The sequence below is a fragment of the Chroicocephalus ridibundus genome, chromosome 5, assembly GCF_963924245.1.
Source record: "Chroicocephalus ridibundus chromosome 5, bChrRid1.1, whole genome shotgun sequence".
Taxonomy (NCBI): domain Eukaryota; kingdom Metazoa; phylum Chordata; class Aves; order Charadriiformes; family Laridae; genus Chroicocephalus; species Chroicocephalus ridibundus.
In genome coordinates, this window is record NC_086288.1 from 68,718,172 (window position 1) to 68,737,552 (window position 19,381).

General features: G+C 35.0%; 1 protein-coding gene across 3 annotated transcripts in view; it reads right to left on the bottom strand.

Annotated features, from left to right (window-relative positions):
• The window catches only part of ATP8A1 (ATPase phospholipid transporting 8A1), a 124,877-nt gene that overhangs the window by 82,599 nt on the left and 22,897 nt on the right, over window positions 1-19,381 (bottom strand). For 2 of the 3 annotated variants that reach the window (XM_063335570.1, XM_063335569.1), the window contains exons 6-13: window positions 16,845-16,885; window positions 15,935-16,008; window positions 11,272-11,341; window positions 10,517-10,644; window positions 5,950-6,061; window positions 4,873-5,038; window positions 2,232-2,359; window positions 481-558 (exon numbers count right to left, since the gene is read on the bottom strand). In XM_063335570.1, coding sequence (XP_063191640.1) covers window positions 481-558; window positions 2,232-2,359; window positions 4,873-5,038; window positions 5,950-6,061; window positions 10,517-10,644; window positions 11,272-11,341; window positions 15,935-16,008; window positions 16,845-16,885 — 797 coding nt within the window. Of the gene's footprint in view, window positions 1-480; window positions 559-2,231; window positions 2,360-4,872; window positions 5,039-5,949; window positions 6,062-10,516; window positions 10,645-11,271; window positions 11,342-13,237; window positions 13,312-15,934; window positions 16,009-16,844; window positions 16,886-19,381 lie in introns of all 3 variants that reach the window. The other variant, XM_063335568.1, reaches the window with a different exon arrangement.

Here is a 19,381-nt window from a genome sequence, read left to right on the forward strand (position 1 = left end):
CAATCTTCAGTGGTAAAAAAAAAAGGGAATTTATACAACAATGACAAAATCCTAAAGCATACCCACTGTCTCTTCTGAGCAAGGCAGTAGGTGTGGAAAAAAAAAAAAAGACATACTGAAGATGCATGTTATCATAGCGTATATACGGAGCCTAAATTTTTGTGCCACAGCCAGCCTTAAAGCTCAGAATTCCTCTGATTTTGTAAATTTAATGACACACTTCAACCTTCTGTGATTACCACATGCACACTGGTACATAAAGCAGTGTTTGTTCATTTAATACTGGCTTCAAAAATGTAACTCCCACATATTGCAAAGTGTTTTTAAAAATATCTGACAAAATGAAGAACAGACATAAGCAGAGCGTAAGGCAAGAATATAAGTTTTTTTAAATGAATCATCACACTGTTTTAATAATTTAGATTGTAAAACCACATGAATAATTCCAATACCGAGTTAGAACCAGTAATTTTTTTCTACCTGTCCAAGTTCTTCATTGAGATTGGAAGTACGAGCCATTGCAGCAGTGTCTGTAGGTTCATAGTGCATGTCTATGTCCTACAGATTAAAAAAAAAAAAGTATATATATTTAAAAGTTAGTCTTCCACAACTTATTACAAAAGTAAAAAATAGAATAGGTAAGCGTAGAGTAGCAGATTGAACATGAATACAAGTTATCTACTTATGACAATTTCAACATGGGAAGCCACAGACACAGTCACATCACTTCCAGAAGTCCCCAGAAAAAAAATTAGATTTCCTCTTTAAAACAAAAATCTATATGATTCTTTGAGATTTTACTCTGATTATTTCCAGTGATTTGTACCATTGAAAACCATTGTACCCATGTATCTAAAATAGATTTAGCAACAAGCAGTAATACTACATTGTAACCCTTAAAGGGAAGTCATTCTTATCTGTTTATATTGTATGCACAACCAGCCACTTCTAAATAGCAAGACAGATGTACCTTGAGATAAAAAGATTAAGATAAATTTAGGAGTACACAATAAATATAGAGTACATAAGTGGTGGGGTTTTTTTTTTGTTATTTACTTGTTAAAAAAAAAAGTAAACCAGACTTTATTTTTAAATACAGCAGAAGATTAAAACATTATGAAGTATGGCAATGCAGTGCAACAGATTGCAGATGACCAACTTCTCTATACCAGTATGATATGCATACACACAAAGATAATGTTTAAGATAATAAGTGTCCAGAGTCCCAGATTAAGATACGTTAAAGACACCTAATCCCTCATGATGTGAAATGGCGAGGGAACAGAAGTTAAAGCCGTCTTTCAGATTTACAATTTACGGATTTACAATTTACGGTTGCCAATTTACACATTCAAAATGGGTCAGCCTTTGTTGAATATTTATTTTAGAATATAGAACATAAAGGAATAATTTTGTTGCATTCTCTTATTTGTCAACAAAAGAAATGGAGAAATCAAAACCAAATGACTGGTCACAAAAAGATTTAACTTTTATTTTAAAACATACACTTCCACTGCTACTACATACACTTTCTATCTGCATGACAGTGTATCTCACACACACAAATCTATTTCACACATTTGTTAAATGTATCAGATTAAAGAGTTCAGAATGGTATGATTAATCTGCATTTGGAAAAATTGAAGGCATGCTATTAAAAGCACTTACATGCCTTTAAGGAGAATACCTCACCCCAACCCCAGGCAGAGTAAACCCTTGTTTTGCTCCATTAATTCACTAAGAAAAAAAATTAAGGTATGCCAAAATGATCTTCGCATGTTTTGTAGGAGATAATACTAACAGACACTGGCTTTGTAGAAAAACGCCCACATTAAACTATGGTGGTGGTGGGAAAAATCATCAAAATACATAAAAAATCCAAAACATGGGCTATGTTTAGAAAGAAGAAATGAAACTGGACAAAACTCCACTGGACTGCAAAGCACTTTTCTCTGATCACTCTGGATGAAACTGGGATCTGAATATTAATAATGAGAAAGTACAAAGCACTTAAAAACACATTCCAGAAAGCAAACTGGTGCAGGTATAAAAGCAGTAAATAAAACCTTTTATTATTACCTTCCCAGATTCCAGTAATAATAAACAGCCTAAGTATTTACATTAGGAAAAAGTCTGAAAAAAAATGTATAACGACAAGCAATCAACTGTTTAACTTACTTGTAAACCACTTGATTTTAGAAGTCAATGGATATTGTAAAAATGATATTTACCCAATTTATGAAATATGCCTGGATAAATTTAACAACTTCAAGCGTAACCAACAAACTGATTGGAATAAGATTATTGAAGAGAATGATAAAAGTCAAGAAATTCAATCCAAAGTTGCTTGCTCCACCATCTGCCAAAAACCAAAGCAAATAAAAAAACATTTAAGACAATACTTAAAAGTACGTATATACAGAGTCTTCAGAGTATTGCATTAAGTTTTAAAATTATTTTTTAAATGTTCATGTCTAAGAAGAAACTTGAGAATTAATTACAATATGACTTGCCTATAAATATGACCTTCAAAAGAGATAAGGATCTCTATTATAAAGTGGAGTTCAAATTTAGCAATCTTTGTCATCTCCAATTTCTGAAAAGCAAACTTACCAGCCATCCTCTTTCATTACATTTTAAGATCATAATATGGAAATATCTCTATATAGCGACTATATTCTAAACTCTAAATTTTAGAATGTTGTATTTTTAAATGGGGAAACGTGGAGTGGAATTTTTTTCTCTATTTACCCTCACGCCTTCCTATTCTCTCCTTCCAGCCAGCAAAATACTATGAAAAAGGTAAATTTACACCACATGAAAAGAAAAGATGAAATCAGAGTTTAACGAGAGTTCTAAAAGAACTGGAAATGTGAATATTAAGATTTATAACAAGCAGTTTTATATTGCTTTTCCCTTTGGAAGTTTTAAATACCTCCAACAGTAGCATCTCAGAGAGGATGCGAATGGGAAATAGCAGTCTGCTCTCCACTATGGCAAAAGGGTACAAGATATAGCATGCCTGTCTCTGTTCAAAGACCTCTCAAAGAAAAACAGTCTCAGACAGATTTCCACGGCCTATGGAATGTGGATCTGGCTGCTACTCTAAGATCCAAGAGAACAGGTTTTGGATACTTTCATTAATACCAATTCCAGCATCAAATGAAGTAGCAGTCTAAAAGACCAGACAGCTAACATTCTCTATGACATTGATATTCTCAGTAATGACTACTGAGATGAAAGGAAGTTTGATACCTATTGCTACCTGTAAATAAAAGAATATTAAGACATTTATTGTTAACATTACCACTTCTTTTATCATCCACAGGCAATAGACTGTTCTAACTAAATACTAATAGCATTCAGAAAGATGGGGCACTGCTGGGAACCTGTTTCACTAGCACATAAAAATTAAATAACTACAGGGAAAGGGGAATAAATTGCTTCTTACATATTAAGAGTACCTGCTACAAGAAAAAGCAGGAGCTGAATGCAGCCTTAAAAGGGCATACTTTACAAAACCCAGCACAATTTCATTTAATATGCCCACATTTCACGGGGCATATAGCAGAAAATAAACTGACAAGGATAATCATTTGAACAGCAGACAAAATATCAGTGGCCACTATTTCATGTTTCTTTTATCAGGACTAAAACCAAAAGCTTCTGAACTGCTTCACTACTGTACTAACCAACACATTCTGACAACTTTTACATTTCCCAGAGAGGAAAAAACAAAAAGCACTGATAAGAATAATCAGATGAAAAATAACAAGCGAAGCAGCACATCTAAAGCCATCCTTTAATACTATAATACTACTGGAAATTATCAGTGTTCCATTAATGATTTCACTTTTTTACACCTCAACATGGAAATACAAAAGTTAAGTTTCTTCCTTAAAAAAAAAAAAAAAAAAAAAAAGAAGTTTCTTTCTCAGCATCAAAAAAACAGAACCAAGGTTCTCAATAAACAAAAGTTCATCATAAGTGCAGACAACTATTTTGTTCAACAGAAACTTTAGGAGAGTGCCTTCAAATCAAAATTCTAAGATTTTTCTTTTAAAACTTACCAGCCCACTCCCAAATCCCTACTTTGATGACTACCTTCAGCAGCTTTGTATTCAAAACTGTTGTTTCCGGAGCAGAAACTCTAGTTCTGGTTCTACGGCCTAAGCGAAGGCGGCTCTGGGCCCCCTGTAAGAAGTGCTGAAAACGTGAGTAACTGACCACAAAGTATATTTATGAAAACTTCCTGTAAAGCAAATTCCCTCACCTAAAGTCAAATTATGTCAGTATGTTGCATGCTGCCATGAAGGCCTCCATAACATCACATTGCCTCGCATCCACTGTGAGTACAGCCACCCAGTGTAACACATTAGATGAGATCTGTTGTGCCTCTTTTACCTTCTTTAGGAGCAGTCTGCTAAAATCTCACGTTGGCAGCCAATAATTAGTTAGATCCCTGTATAAGAGTTATAATGCCACAGCATCGTCTCCTGGGATGAAAGAGCTTAAAAATTCAGGAAAGTCACTGCAGCTTTAAATGTAACCCGTTGGTAATAGCTGAAAATGGCTTTTGTCTGATGTCTAGGGACCTGACTGTTTATTCCAGTGGAATGCTGATACAGACCTTGCTGAGATGTAGAGGCAAACAACACAGCTCCCCTTCCTGAACTTAGCAAGAGCTCAGACAGCACAGTAAGGTAAATTTTATACTTGCTGTGTGATATGCCTAGCTGAATGCCTTCAGTCAACAACCAATAAAGACAGACTGATAAAAACCACACTGTGTAAAGCATGGTCATCATCCTCCTTTCCAAATATGAAAGGCAACAGAACACTGAAATATTAATATACTATTTTACATCTTACAGTTTAGATCAAGATACCAGTCTCTTCCAGTATGCCTTCGATTCCATATAGCTGAACCAATAGAGCAGATCAAAGACATGGCAATAAGGATGCAGAACAGAATCAAAATCTGAATATTTGTAATCCGTTCCACATTAGACATTTTAAGAGGTGGACTTGTTGAATTCTGCAAGAGAAAAAACAACAGTGGCTATTAAATATTACAAGAGGTACACACAGTTCTCACCTTTCAAACTACATGTTACTGCATCCTTTTCTAAATATTCTCCCAAAAACATCATCATCATAAATGGCATAACTGTTTCACTCAAAAGAAAAAAAAAAAGGCAGTTTATAAATCCATGAATCAGAACATTAGATTTGTGTCACAGGCAGTTTAAAAAAAAAAAAAAAAAAAAAAAATCACACAGAACACACCTAACAGCAACAGCTAACACTAAACATTAAAAATAAATTTGCAATCACCTTATCAGTCCTACAGAAGACAACTGTTAATACAATCAAACATTTCCAAACTGTTTTACAAATCAGAAAAGCAATAAATAAGAGACATGCATGACCAATCTGAAAGTATTCTTTTTTCTCAACAAATGCATCTCAATTTTGATATTTCACACAGCAGTAGGAAAAGTAATTTCACAGTCTGAGAATGTTTCTCTTCCCTCCTCATTTTGCAAATAAAGTTTCTCTTCGTGTTCTGACAAGAATGCTTACCTTTGTACTTGAAAGAAAGCTCCACAAGAGGACAGTTTTAGGAGCAGTCAAAAATAAAAAAAGATGAACAGGCAAACTATAGTGATCCAACTTGCTCATAAAATAGTTTTCAAAACACAAGTTACAAAATACAATCAGTGAATATCCTTCCTAGTGGAAAAACTACTCTGTGACTAAGTGACTAATAATAATGAGGAATTGCTTTATTTTTTATGGTTTTACTTCGTAAGAAAGATGCTCTATTACTGGCATTTTAACTAATATATTGAATCTAGCCATGTTCTCTGACAGGATTTTCTGTGCTGTGTAACGGCATAACAAGGTAACAAACCAGACAATTTAGAGAAAATCCAAGCGACAAACCTGCATAAGTTTTGTGTCATGTCCCGTATAGACAACTATCCCATGAACCCACTGAGTATTTCTCAACTGAGCTCCGCGTAGAAGAATCTGATCAGACCCCAATGGAACAGTACTAGAAGGAAGGAGTTTTATAATTTAGCGTTAAAACAATCAATGTCAACGAATAAACATAACCAGCAGTTCTTAAATCTTATTAGCTAATTCCTCAAAATTTAGATGATTATTGTAAATATGCTAGGAACCTAATTTTCAGAGTTAACTTTTTGGGAGTGTTGACAGAGAGAAAATGGGACAGTTTAAAGCAAGTCCAAAAATGGAAGTTTGCAAAAATATTACTTACCACTTAATTTGATTATGGACACTAAAGATATGGTATTACATAGCAAGCATACTGAAACTTATCAGGGGCTAATTTACCTTTGATTCATGAAGTTTTTTTACTAAGTGTAAGATGAAACTCAACTAGTCTTACAAAACTTGTTTTTCCAAACGAATTTTCAAGTGAAATAATTTTCTGAACTATCAATATAATCCACTCTTCCAGTGAAGTAAGTACCCTTTATGAACACCATTAACTGTTTAAAACCCACAACAGTATTTCCCACAGCTTTAAATTGCAAAACCAAGTAAATTTCCTTCTGTTATTCTTTTCAAACTGCACTGAGTAAATGAGCTACAAAACCTCATAAGATGTTGGAAACATTTAACTGTCTTAATTTCAGACAGATGACTTTATACATATACTGTAGCTCAGGTTTTTCTTAAAATATAAAAAGTTTTGGAAAACTGTTACTCTATTCGTGGGACAAACAATACCCTATTTTTGCACTTTTCTTTCTATAAATACCAGCTAGCAGTTCTGACTTGTCTACAGTGCTCTAGTATTTGGTATTCTAACCTAAAACTACTACCTCTACAGCTGTTTGAAACCAACACATTATGAAGATCACAAATAAATTGCTTAATAACAGCAACTATATCTCTGATACATAAGCTATAAAGAGTCTGAGGAAACCAGGATATCGGGCAACATTTTTGGTAGCACAAAGCGCATGAAGTCAGCCTCAGTGAGTAAGTTTCAGGTAACAATTGTTTCTGGTACATCATGTCCCCTTCTCCTCTCACACACAAGCTTTTAAGAGTCAAAGACTGCAAGTCAAGAGGAAAACCCACATTCTTCCCTAAAATTAGCAGTGGCAATGTTAATTTGCAGAAACAAGAAAAAAAAAAAAATCTATCTGGAAAAATATTTGAGTGCTTTTACATAAAAACCGAATAAATAAAAAAACCCACTCCACTACAACTTAGTCTGCTTACTTTTCAGGAAACTATCACATAGCACACTGACTGTTTAAGGAATCATTCTCCCCACCAAGTAAGTACGTTTCAGCAACTGAAATGCTGAATGATATTGCCATGGAAAATAATTTCCAGGTGCAGGCAATTCATCAAAAGAAGGAATCGAAAAAGAAAACTGAAATATAAAACATACTGAGATTTACTTGCTTTCTAAATCTCAACTGTACTGCTCTTTTATTTGAGTTGTTGTTCATATCATGGCAAAATTAAGAGAATAAATGTCCTTTCTAGTATGAAAGGAACTGCTGGGGTTTGAATTACACAAGAATCATTAAGAGGGACTCCTGTTGCCATCAAAGATTCCTTCTGCACTTTTATTTATTTATTTGTAGGCCTGGATCAGAATCATTCTAAGACTTTTGGACCATTCATCAGCACACCACAAAGACATTTCAAATAAGGAATGGATTACATGCCATTCCAAGAATAAGTAGATATTTTTAGTCTATTAACATGAACAAGAATGTCACAGAAGATGAAAGGCATTTAACCAGGGTAAGTTACTTTTACGTTCCCCACAGATAAACTGGAAACCTTTTCAACTATGGACCTTCTCTGTAATGCCAAAAGACTTTCTGTGCTTCTACGACTTCCTATCCCTTTTACTAACACAAGAGTCTCTAGGAAGGCAGAAGTCAAAACTTTCCACTCTTAATTCTTGTACTCCTTGTAGAGTCAGGTGAATTCTAAGACTCTTCCTCTTTCCCCTCTTCAAAACTGTGAAGAATATGCAGTAAAGTCCTTTCTTGATTCTTTTTTCCATCAGGACACTAGCTGATGGAATGGATACCCTTCTCCAACTTGGGACAGGAATTTCTCCTCAAGGGTCTGTTATTGGGAAGACAATGAGAAGAGAATTGAGATTGCAGCCAATGGGAGTCGTCTCCAGCAGAGCTGCTGCACAGACCGAGGAGATGAAAACAGACAGCAAAACAACCAGGGACACAAAAAGCCCAGATCTGCCAGGTGTCACGCTGACCTCTAATGAAGTGATGGTGCAATGACTTGACAGAACCCTCAAGTTTCTATTTCCTGGCCTCAGCCTTCTCAAAACTGCTCCAATTCACCTGATTCTTCTTGTATGCTATGTAACTAATGACTCAGCAACATACTTGGGCTGCATTCCGTAAGGGATGTTTTCAATGGGGAAATACCTTTCAAAATACTTTTCTGCCAGGGCTGTCAAGGGTATATTAAGAGCTAATAGTTTCTAAGACACATTTGAAAACTTGCATATCAAAATTTTTTTCTTAAGCATATTTCACTCTTATCCAAAGATTTCTTCAGTATGCCTTCAAGGAAACATTTACTTTAGGTCTGGATAATCAATATCTTCCCTTGTTTTCAACTTGCTCACCCTTTGTCTCTGAGCCATTCTCTGAGTCTAATCATAATTTCAAATTTATCCAGGCTAAAAGAACTTTTCTCCTTTCTCTAGCAATTGTCTTCATTGTCTCAAACCAAGTGACATGCTTCTGTATATTCCTGAGCATAACAAAGAGCTGCACGCTTTATAGATAAGAGTTAACACACTCAAAAGCTGAGAATGCCTCTTTCTGTCCACAGATTTAGCTAAAAAGCAAAATAACTGTAGTGGAATTCTACCTCCTTGAATACTAAGCATCCAAAAGAAAAAAAAGAGAACCTTTGGTTTTTTGTGTTGTTCTCCCATGAAGGGGAAAAGAAAAGACTGAAAAGTTCAACCAGATACAACATTTATGGCACTCATGAGTTATCTAAAGGGAAAGATGAGGGAGATACATTCTCAGTATCCTCCAGTGTTTTTGCAAAAATGCTAACATGGTAGTGGATAAAAAGGAAATAACAACTGCTGGATCTACGCAATCTGGTAGGAAGGTCTTAAGGATCTGGATAAATAAATATCAGTTGGATGAACCTGTGCTACCTCTAATATGAGCTGAAAGAAAACTCATCCCTGATTTTTCAGGTTGCAAATAAGGTCAGGATCCAAAAAGAGTTACTTACCTGCAATTCTTTTTCACTGAAGGTAAATATTATATTAGAGCCACACTTCTAGACTATCTTACTGCACAGAAACTATTATTCAAAATATTCCAAAACGGAATTTCTCAAATGACAAATTGCTTGACCAGCAGATGGCATTCCTCCTACACAGTCTTGAGGCACAATAGCCATCAGCACATTCAATGTTTCTTTTTTAAATCAGATTTTAAAATTAAATAATTAGATTAAAAAGAAAAATATGTTTTTCTCTCTAGACAGGGAGGAAGGATGAATGTGTGGATCTATTATAACTATTACCTTCAGAGAAGAATTACAGGTAAATGTTTTTCTCTTCTTAACGACAAGTACAGTGGAATTAGAATAGATCCACCCTCTTGTGACTGAAAACTCCCGGAATGCATCTGTAAGAAATCAGTAAATAAAAAACGGAATATAAAAAAAAAAAAGGTATTTAATAATTAATTAATACTATATATATCAGTCTAAAACCACAAACATGAATAATATTGTATATGGAGAAATAAATGCCTACCAAATAAAAAAGAAATCCTGTAAGTCTTTGGGAATGAAGGACTCACCAATTCTGGAACTAGTAATGAACTTCATACTCCTAATACATCATGTTCGGTTCAAACCCATAGAACACTCCATGTATCACTATTTGGTAAGCAGTTTTACAAGCATGTATATTCCAATTGCATTGAACCTGCCTATTTTTACAGTAACATACTTTCAGTAAGCTAAGGTATTAAATGCCTCAGACACCAAATTAGAAGAATTTGAGGTATATAGTGACAGACTCAGTTCCACTCCAGACTTTGACACACAAAAGAAAACAACAATAAAAAAAAAACAGAAAAAAAACTACTTCTATTCAGTTTCTATAACAGAAACTTAACAGGCAAGGGATGAGATACTTAAGAAGAGATATTCCAGAACTATTAGAATTTGATTAGCACTCCCTTCTATTATTAATAGCTACTGCTTTATGAAGGTCAATTAGTACAAAAAAGAAGTTGTAGACATTAGAAGTACAGTTTTACCCATTGTTTTTTTAAAGAATGAAGTCTAATAAAGAATACATCAGAAAAGATTTTTACCTCTCTGGTCTTAACAGAATAAAGGCTTTACTATTCATATTTTAACTTAAGTAGTTTAACAACATATAGCTATCTACTGTTGGATAGAACATACTGAGATGATCTTCGCTGGATTTACATACCCATGCCCATCCAGTCTGATGTTTCCAACAAAGTCATAGAGATGTCGGTTTGGGCTCTCACATTCAATTCTGCCTGAAAGTCTCATCAAGCTTTCTATATCCTTTATGTCTGATGTTAGTGGCAAACCCTGTAAACAAAATTAGTTAGTAATGACATCAAAAATCACTTTCCAATAATTAAATGTACTCTAAATCTGGTAGTGCAAAACCAAAAGAAACAGTATCGCTAAGGGAACATAATGGGACTGCTACCACTTCGCTATCACACCGCTGCTACAGACAGTTAAAAAGTCACCTTGGTATCTTGAAACATCATGATGAAGACAGGGTCATAACCCATCATGCAACTCAGAAAGAATGTCCCGGCATGGAGACTGCATACTCAGTCAAAAACTACGATTCCCTACCTGTCCCTTGAGGACAATATTGGCATTATCAGCTTCTTTCTGCAGGGCTTCTCCCTCATGTATCCTCTAAAACAAAACTAATACCCAACTACAACTCTTTCCACCTATTTTCCCCAAAAACCCCACCCTAAACCAAAGTGCAAGGTATGGTTTAGGAGTAACCACTTGTTCCTTCCACTTAATTAATTGAACAAAACCTTGTATGATGTCAATAACCCATATATTTTTATTCAAAGCGTTAAAATTTCACAGTCTTCTAAACTGGACAGTAATGTCATAAAATATGTTTCAATAAGCAATGATAGATGAAAGTAATATTAGTGATATTCTCAAAAATGAAACTCCTACCTGTCGAATTTTTAAGTTTGTCTCACCATCTAAGTTAGATGTTTCGATGTAGCACATAGCTTGCGGTTCACTATTAAGAAAAAAAATTCCTTAGTTTTAAGTTATAATGTCAAAATCCACGAACTTTCTGTAATCTTTTAAAAGTTATTTAGGCAATTGTGGTTTGTTTTTTTTTTTTTTCTTATCAAATCTTCGGAACTACAATAATTTACAGCCAAATCTGTAAAACCAACAGTACTTTACATTTTCAGAAAAGGTTGCCAAAACCTACCTACCTTACATGAAACACTGCTAAAAATGCTGTACGTAGTAAGTTTTCTATGTTTTTACATGAGATTAAGATACAGACACAAATGTAGTACATCTGTAGTGCCTACTACTGTAGGCAGCAGTAGTTTAGACATGGAAGTTTTCTTGTGAAGCGTTCTCTTATAAAAAAATGTCTAAATTACGGATAACACAACACAGGTTTTGAAACATATCTGTCCTCTATGCAATTTTAAAAAGCTTTTTTATAAATGACAAGATTTAAGTTTATGCAGAACATTACTACTTGAATAGTTCATCTATGTGACATGTACTGCTAAAAGGCTTATTGCATTTAATTTTTTTCAATACCATTTGATATGTAACACAGCAGTATTTTGTAAAATACTTTCAGGTTTTAAAACATATAAACATTATAGGAGTATTAACTATGAAGACAGAGATACAGAGGACAAATTACTTTTCTGCAAATTGATATTAAACAAGAACACGTCTAGCAGGTCAAGATTTCTGAATTACTTCACTCAGCTCCCATTTTCTGGACATGAGGATCGAACACTTACTACTTATATCTATAATAGAAAGATGTCTTGATCTTGTAAAGTCATAAAAATCCTCTTCAACTTAAAAGAATAAATGTTTACTCCCTACACCGCTTTAAAGCTTTTAATATTTTTCTTCTTTCTAGCATGAGATTGAAGCATCACGTGTTTTTTTAAAACTTGCTTTCTTACTGCAACAGTGGCTACTGATAAGTGACTTAACTTTATCCTGCAAGCATTTTAAAACTATGTAGGCCATTCTAACATTTTTCTAAAGCAAAAGCATTAAGATCTGATAAATTATTATCACAAATTCCTTTTAGGCTAGCATTTTCTTCTTGGCAAACTTTTCTAAAAATGTAAATAACTTCTGTTTAGATCTTTTGGATGGAATCACCTGTATAAAACTTTATTACAATTCTAGCATTTTTATCAGTTAATAGTAAAAAACAAACAATATTTTTGTGAAGCACTTTCGAAACAGACTAAGGCAGCAAAGACATTTTAAGTGAGACACATGCTTAATTGTAATTACTGTAGCAGATAGCAGTGACCTCCAAAGTAAGTTACAGATAGATCAAGGCAGGCCCATTGATTTGTTAGGGAAAAACAAAGTGCGGTAACAGTGCAGACAATAGCATAAAGCTGACGTCTCTAAGAAACATGCATTTTGTCACAATACACAAGAACAGCGCTGCTTTTGCCATTGCATGCAGCAGAGATTGTGCAACATCCAAGTTTGTGCAGAGGGTCCTCTACCAGTCCTACCAACATTAAACTACATTCTTTGCTGGAAATAGTGGGTTGGTATAAACGTGTATATTCTTCTTAATTTGCTCTAAGGAATTAAACTTATATTTATCCTGGTGTTTTAGTGTGTGTTTATTCAATGACAACTTCTGTGACAAAATTTCATGGGGATAGTGTAAAAACCAACGAGGACTGAAACAAAATTTCATTTCTTGGAGAGTTATCATGCATTTACACTTTAATGATCTGTACTCTTAGCAACCGCACCCTTTCTAATTTTATAAATGTCTGGGTTTTGGTGAAGAAAGGTGAACAGCAAAGCAAAGATTATCAGCACGGCAGTGTTCTTCATATTTGGTATATGAGGACCCACATACACATATCCTGTGCAACTGCTTTATTCTAACCTTGATGACAGACTGATGAGATCAGCTGGGAGATGTTCCCCATTGGTCACTTTCACTACTTCCCCTACTGCCACCTACACATCCCAGTTTGAAAATGATTAGAACAAAAATAAGTGACGGGGGGAAAAAAAAAAGAAACAAAACAAAAACCAAAAAACCAAATGGACAAAGACAAAAAGACAGAGTTTGAAATTATTATACAAACAATACATGTTAATTTAAAATGTCTGATGACAATTTTTTCAAAATCTATTTTAATCAGGTCAGAAGGAAAAGCGCTAGAATATTTTCATTTTTACTTGCGTGGATTGTTTTACTCTAAGGCACCAATTTTAAGCTGCAGAACAAACTGGTATTGTAGGGTAAAAATAAAAAGTTGATATGCTTATTTCTCAACTGACAAAGTTTCTAGCCACTCCATACATTAATTAAAAAAGTAAAAGGCACAACAAAAGATTCTCCACCAACTTTTCTGAAAAGTCAGGTGACAAGAACCTTTCTAGGTAGACGTGTTGAAATCTTGTATTTTGTTTCAGCTTTGTAAATTTCAATTTACACTGAACTAGCAAGAACCAACTGGAATTAAATCCCAGAAGTTTGTGTCTTTCTACTGTAAGAGATTATAGTTTCCTAAAATAATTAAGATCTTATTCTCCAGAAACTGCTATTGCTGGTAAAAAGAACCAAATATTATTAGTTTGAATTAAAACCAGGCCCACAGGCTTGCACTGGTGTTGAAACCTAAAATGTAAGCGGGCACGAATGAACACCTGGAACACAAAATTGACGAGACCGTCTTCCTGGAGAATGTGTGGCCATGTGGAGATAAAAAGTAGAGAAGGAGAGCACATGCTGGTATGGAGGCAGAATGAGAGGTAATGTCGTAGCACAGGGTTCTCTCCTGGGAGGTGGGCTGCAACAGGACTCTAGGAATATAACTAAGAAGGAAGTTTTAGCTGGAAGAAATGCCTGAACTGGACCCAGAAAAGCAATCATGATTCAAGGAGTCCCCTTTGCAAACTGGATCCTAGAAGAAAACCTGACAGGAAAATTCAAGGTGAGGAATGGTCACATTGGACAGTGTGTTCTGACAAGGGTGGTAAAGTGAGGTTAAGCAAAGAGGTAACAGTGCTGATGAGTCCAGTAGCAGCTAACTATTATTTCAATTTACCAACACGTGACAGAGGATTCCTTCAGGAGGGACAGGGCTCAGAAAGGAGGCTTTGCAGGCAGTTGGTATTTTTCTGTGTGCAAACTACAATTGGAGCACACTGTGATGCAAGTGTCCTCCAAATCCAAAAGGGCAAAACAGTGAAGACATCAACACAAAGACTCAAATTTAGGAGCTTACTCATGAAGATTATAAAGTTGCTCTGAGAGAATGTGATCTGTTTTGCTTGCAAAACACTAGGGTTAGCATGACAGAAGCTATTATCAGGCCAATAGAACAAATGTTCTTTGCTACATGGTGTATTGCATATGAAGGTGGTGGAGAAGCACCAATAACATTTATAAATGTTTCTCGAAGTACAGAAGTAAAAGGTTTATAGAGGATACTCAGTACAAAAACATCTCAAGTTATGACAAACATTAGTACCGAAGACAGACTGTGGGGAAAATTTACAGTGTTATTTGGCAACTACTTTATACTTCGTAATAATTTAAGAGAAGTGTTTTAGAAACAGCTACACTTAATTTTGAGACATAATGGAAGATGGAATAAACAATATACTAGTCTACACCACACAGTCTGTCACAGAAACACATAAGACCCTAACATTATTAATTGTATGTATGAGTGGATTTATTAACTTCAGTGCGATCATAGAGGATTTGTATCTAATCCATAATCATACACATTACAATAATGCTTCTGCTCGTACCAGAAAAAAATATGGAAACTGCATTGTAAACATACAGTAATAAATCAAAGTAAAACTGATCATATTTAAATAATCTTCATTGCAAAAATTCTTAGAATATGTTGTCTATTGACCTGATCAAATAGATGTTGAAAAATGTGCATCTTCCACATAAGATGTGGATTTCTTAAATAAAACTGTCCAAGGAAATGATGATAAACAACCTGTGATTGTCCATGGTAAAAGAATCACAGCATTACATGCTACAAATTAAGTCCTGCTTTCAGTGCTGAAATTATTCACAATATATATATATATATATTAGAGAATAAAGTGAATATTCAGCTCAGAGACAGTGCTAATTTGGTGGTTCACATCTCGTTCACTTTTTTTTTTTCTGATTCAACTATCAAAATGGTGACTATATCTACTATAAACTTTTCTGTTCCCTGTAATATATCCATTTTAATTTATTTATATGATGCAATTTGTTAGGTACATATGAAAAACCCAACTTGGTTAAATACGGCAGTTGAAGTCGAATTTTTAGACAGAGAATCAGCCTTTTTTGTATTATATCCAACAACAAAGTAACATACTAAGTTTTTCTTAGGGGTAAATTGAATGCCAGTGTAATTGTAAAACTGTAGTTGTCACAGTGTGAAGAAACACTGCCTGAAATTATAAATGCCCAAATGAATAAAAGACTACGCTTCAGAACAGCAGCATTTTTGTTTATTCCTTATTTCCTTGGAGCAATCACAAATAAATAAATAAATAAATGCAGGGTAGAGAAACCAGCCTCTACACTATAAGCATCAGTGGGCATCTCTACCTTGATGAGAGCAGTACAGTGTCAGCAGGTATATACTCTTTGCCTTTTATTATAACTATATCTCCAACATCTACCTGAAAGAAAACTGGGAATTGGTTAATGGTCTCAAACAAAATATGTTATCCCTTTGTTTTAAGCACAGTAAATATTTACCTGCTGAATTTGCCAGAAAGACTGTTAGAAACTCACACGCTTAGAGAAGCCTATAGGTATTAGGTACTCAAAGGTCATGGAATTGTTTGGAAATCTATTCTTTAATAGGCCTAATCTGACCGTCTCTATGCAGTTCTTTACTTTTGCTAGTTACTGTAAAATATTTTATTGGAAGACTGAAGTTGAGTTGAAGAAGAAATTAAGCCCCCCTAAGTTCTGTTGCAACACACTATATATATTTTTTCAGGCTTTCAGGCATGGAAACCAATAAAACTAAGGGACTAGATAGATAGCATAACACTTAGTCATTGAAAGCTACCTTTAACAGTTCCTTCCTGACTACTGCACAACAGTCTTTAAAGTTCTCCTGGTTAAAGCCAAAGAAGTTCATGAAATACAACAAAGTAAGTGGTTTCCAGAAAGAAGTTTCTGCTTTGGCATGCCAAATAAAACTAAGGAACTGTATAATTTTGCCATATGCAAATATTCCCAAGTAAATTATATTATTCAAGTTATTTTCCACTAAACTTAAAGCCCACCATTTAACGGCAGTTTTGCCTGACTCATGACATCAAAACTGACTTCACTTAAAAGTGCATTTTAAGAGACAAGTATTAACAAGCAAAAAAACCAGAATACAAAAGATCATACATTTTGCAACATACCAGTTAATTCTTATCAATGACAATTATCTGGAGAAATAAAGCAAACATTAAATCTGCATTATGCTCTAAAAGTCACCAACATAAACACACACCTTTTCCCAGTGGACAATCTCCCATGCACCATTTCGTAGTACTGAAAAAAAGAAAAAAAGAGAAGAAAGAATTTTCCAGTCGTACAATCTAACTGCAGTATACAGGTATGTGTTAGATTCCTTATCAGACACAGCTCATTTACACAATATTTTACACCATGCCTTGCTTCTATAAATTCAGCTCAAACATTTCAATTATACAGTACATATTCTGTGTAACAGTTTTTTGTACCATAGAATCTTATTACAAAGTCAATAAGAACGTTTTACACTGTTTGAGAATCAACAAAATCTGGTATAGATTGTATGATAACGTGGTATTTTCTAAATTAAATTAGTAATTGCAATAAAAAGTTCAAAAGTCAAAAAGTTATGAAATTACTGGGGGGGAGGAGGGTGGAGAAATAAATTCAAGAATTTTCTCAGTTCAAATATTGATGAGGTTCATACAAAAAAGATTCACAAAAAGCCACCAGCAGACTTCTCAGTATTCAGCTGTTCTTACTGTTATTGTCATGTCAGAGGACTTTAGCATCATTGCAGTCGTCTCCTCCATAAACATATTGGAAATCCCCAAAATCATTCCCCCTAAACCCATGCAATTTAGCCTAAGATTTAGTATAGATTTTCACAGGCAGCAGCAATTAATATTGCAAGCACACTCCACCACTCCAGTTTTAAGTATTGCTCCTATGATATAAACCCCATGCCTTGTTTGCCAGTTAATTGCCAAGAATATGTTTTCAGAGAATAATAAAGGTGCCTTTTTTTTTTTATTAGCACCAGTTACAAAGCTATTGAAGATTAATCTGCAAGAAGCAAATGAAATTAAAAGAAAATGTATTGCCATGTATGAGTACTCAGATGGCTCCGAGACTGTTCTCTTTCACTCTGTCTCTCTGCTTTCAAATTGCCAGGATGCTTACCTAAGTACCTGATCAGGATCCAATTCTTATACAAGCATGTGTTGATTTCAAAAAAGTGGATCAAAATCTGGGAATACATATGGCCTTTACATCTAAGTCTTGCTCTAGGTTCTGTCCAGATTGACCCCTCTTCTTGTATTTCTCAATTATTTCTGCAAGTCATTACCGAACCTCCTTAACAATTCTTTAGGAAAAGATAAATTCTCTTACCCCTCCTTCCCCAGATTTATTAGTGCCATATTATGCTCAGGGCAATGGTAAATGGAGCAATCTCCCTTTCGGACAGTACGCAAGATATTTAATGACTGTCTCACCAATCAGTTGATCATTACGCAAAATCTATTTTGACAAACTATTTCCCTTCACTGGGAAGACTACAGATCCAGAGTGAGAACTGGTTGCAATACTGTCCTAAGGAACCGAAGACATTTCATAATTGTGCCACCAACTACATACTTCCATCTCCTTGTGTCAGCAATACCGTTTGTGAAGCCACAGCATCAACCAGATGAGAGAACTGATGAGGATTAAAAATATACCTTGCAGCAATCCAGATGACTAGGTTTCACAAATAGCTGAAGCAAAGTAACTGCCAGTGGAGTTCTGCAGGTCTGAAATGCAAATAAGCTGCCAGAGGTGTCCAAGGGCTTCTTAAAAAGTGCTGGCTGCAGAAGCACCTGCACTGCTGAAATACATCCTAAGGCTGTTTCACATGCATCCAAGCTGACCTAACATAGCATTGCCACGGCAAAGGGAAGGTCCTCTTCTGCCCTCACCCCATGCGAAGGTGTGTGCCCTCACTGCTTAATGCCTGCTGCCGCTGGTGTTTGTTGGACCCCTTCATGAGCCAGTTTAACCCACTAAACGGAAGGAAACTGTCAGCTTTCCTTTCTGGATGTTTCCTGCTGGTTTAGCTGGTTAAAATCAGCTCACAAATGGATGAGTCGGACTCATCAAAACATCCTGAGACACCTGAACTCTCCAGAGTACTCTAACACTAACCTGATCCAATAAGCTTTTAAGCACTATTAACATACACTGACATTTAATTAAATCCATTTTCTTATAAGAACAAAAAAAGAAGCGGTGTTGCTATGCACCTTTTGCATAATGGTTAAAGAACTTGTGCCATAAAGTCTTCTGCAGTCTGGCTTTCACATTTGTATCTCCCGTTTTTCATGTCTTTAACAACAAACTTTCAAAAGCACACTCTACCTGCCCTACAGAAGACTACTTCTCCACACTGCAGAATCACACACTTCTTCATGTCTGAGTGTCTGATGGTGTCCTGCTATAGATGTATGCTGCCCGAGGTAACAAAAATCATCCCTAATGCAGCCTAATAAATCAAAATCCTCTGCGAAAGGTTTTTTATAATAATGGAAATTTAGAAAGTTAATTACTTAAGGTTAACTGAGACACAGACGGCCTTTAAGGAACAGACAGATGAAGGAAAACCCATATTCAGAATCTATACATTCATATTCTATTTCATTAACAATTTGGTATGTTTAAAAGGCAACCAAAGGTGGAGCTGGATATATAATGTACTACGCACATTGCTACTTTTCAGCATTACAGAACTGCTGAACCCATGAAAACAAAGAGAGT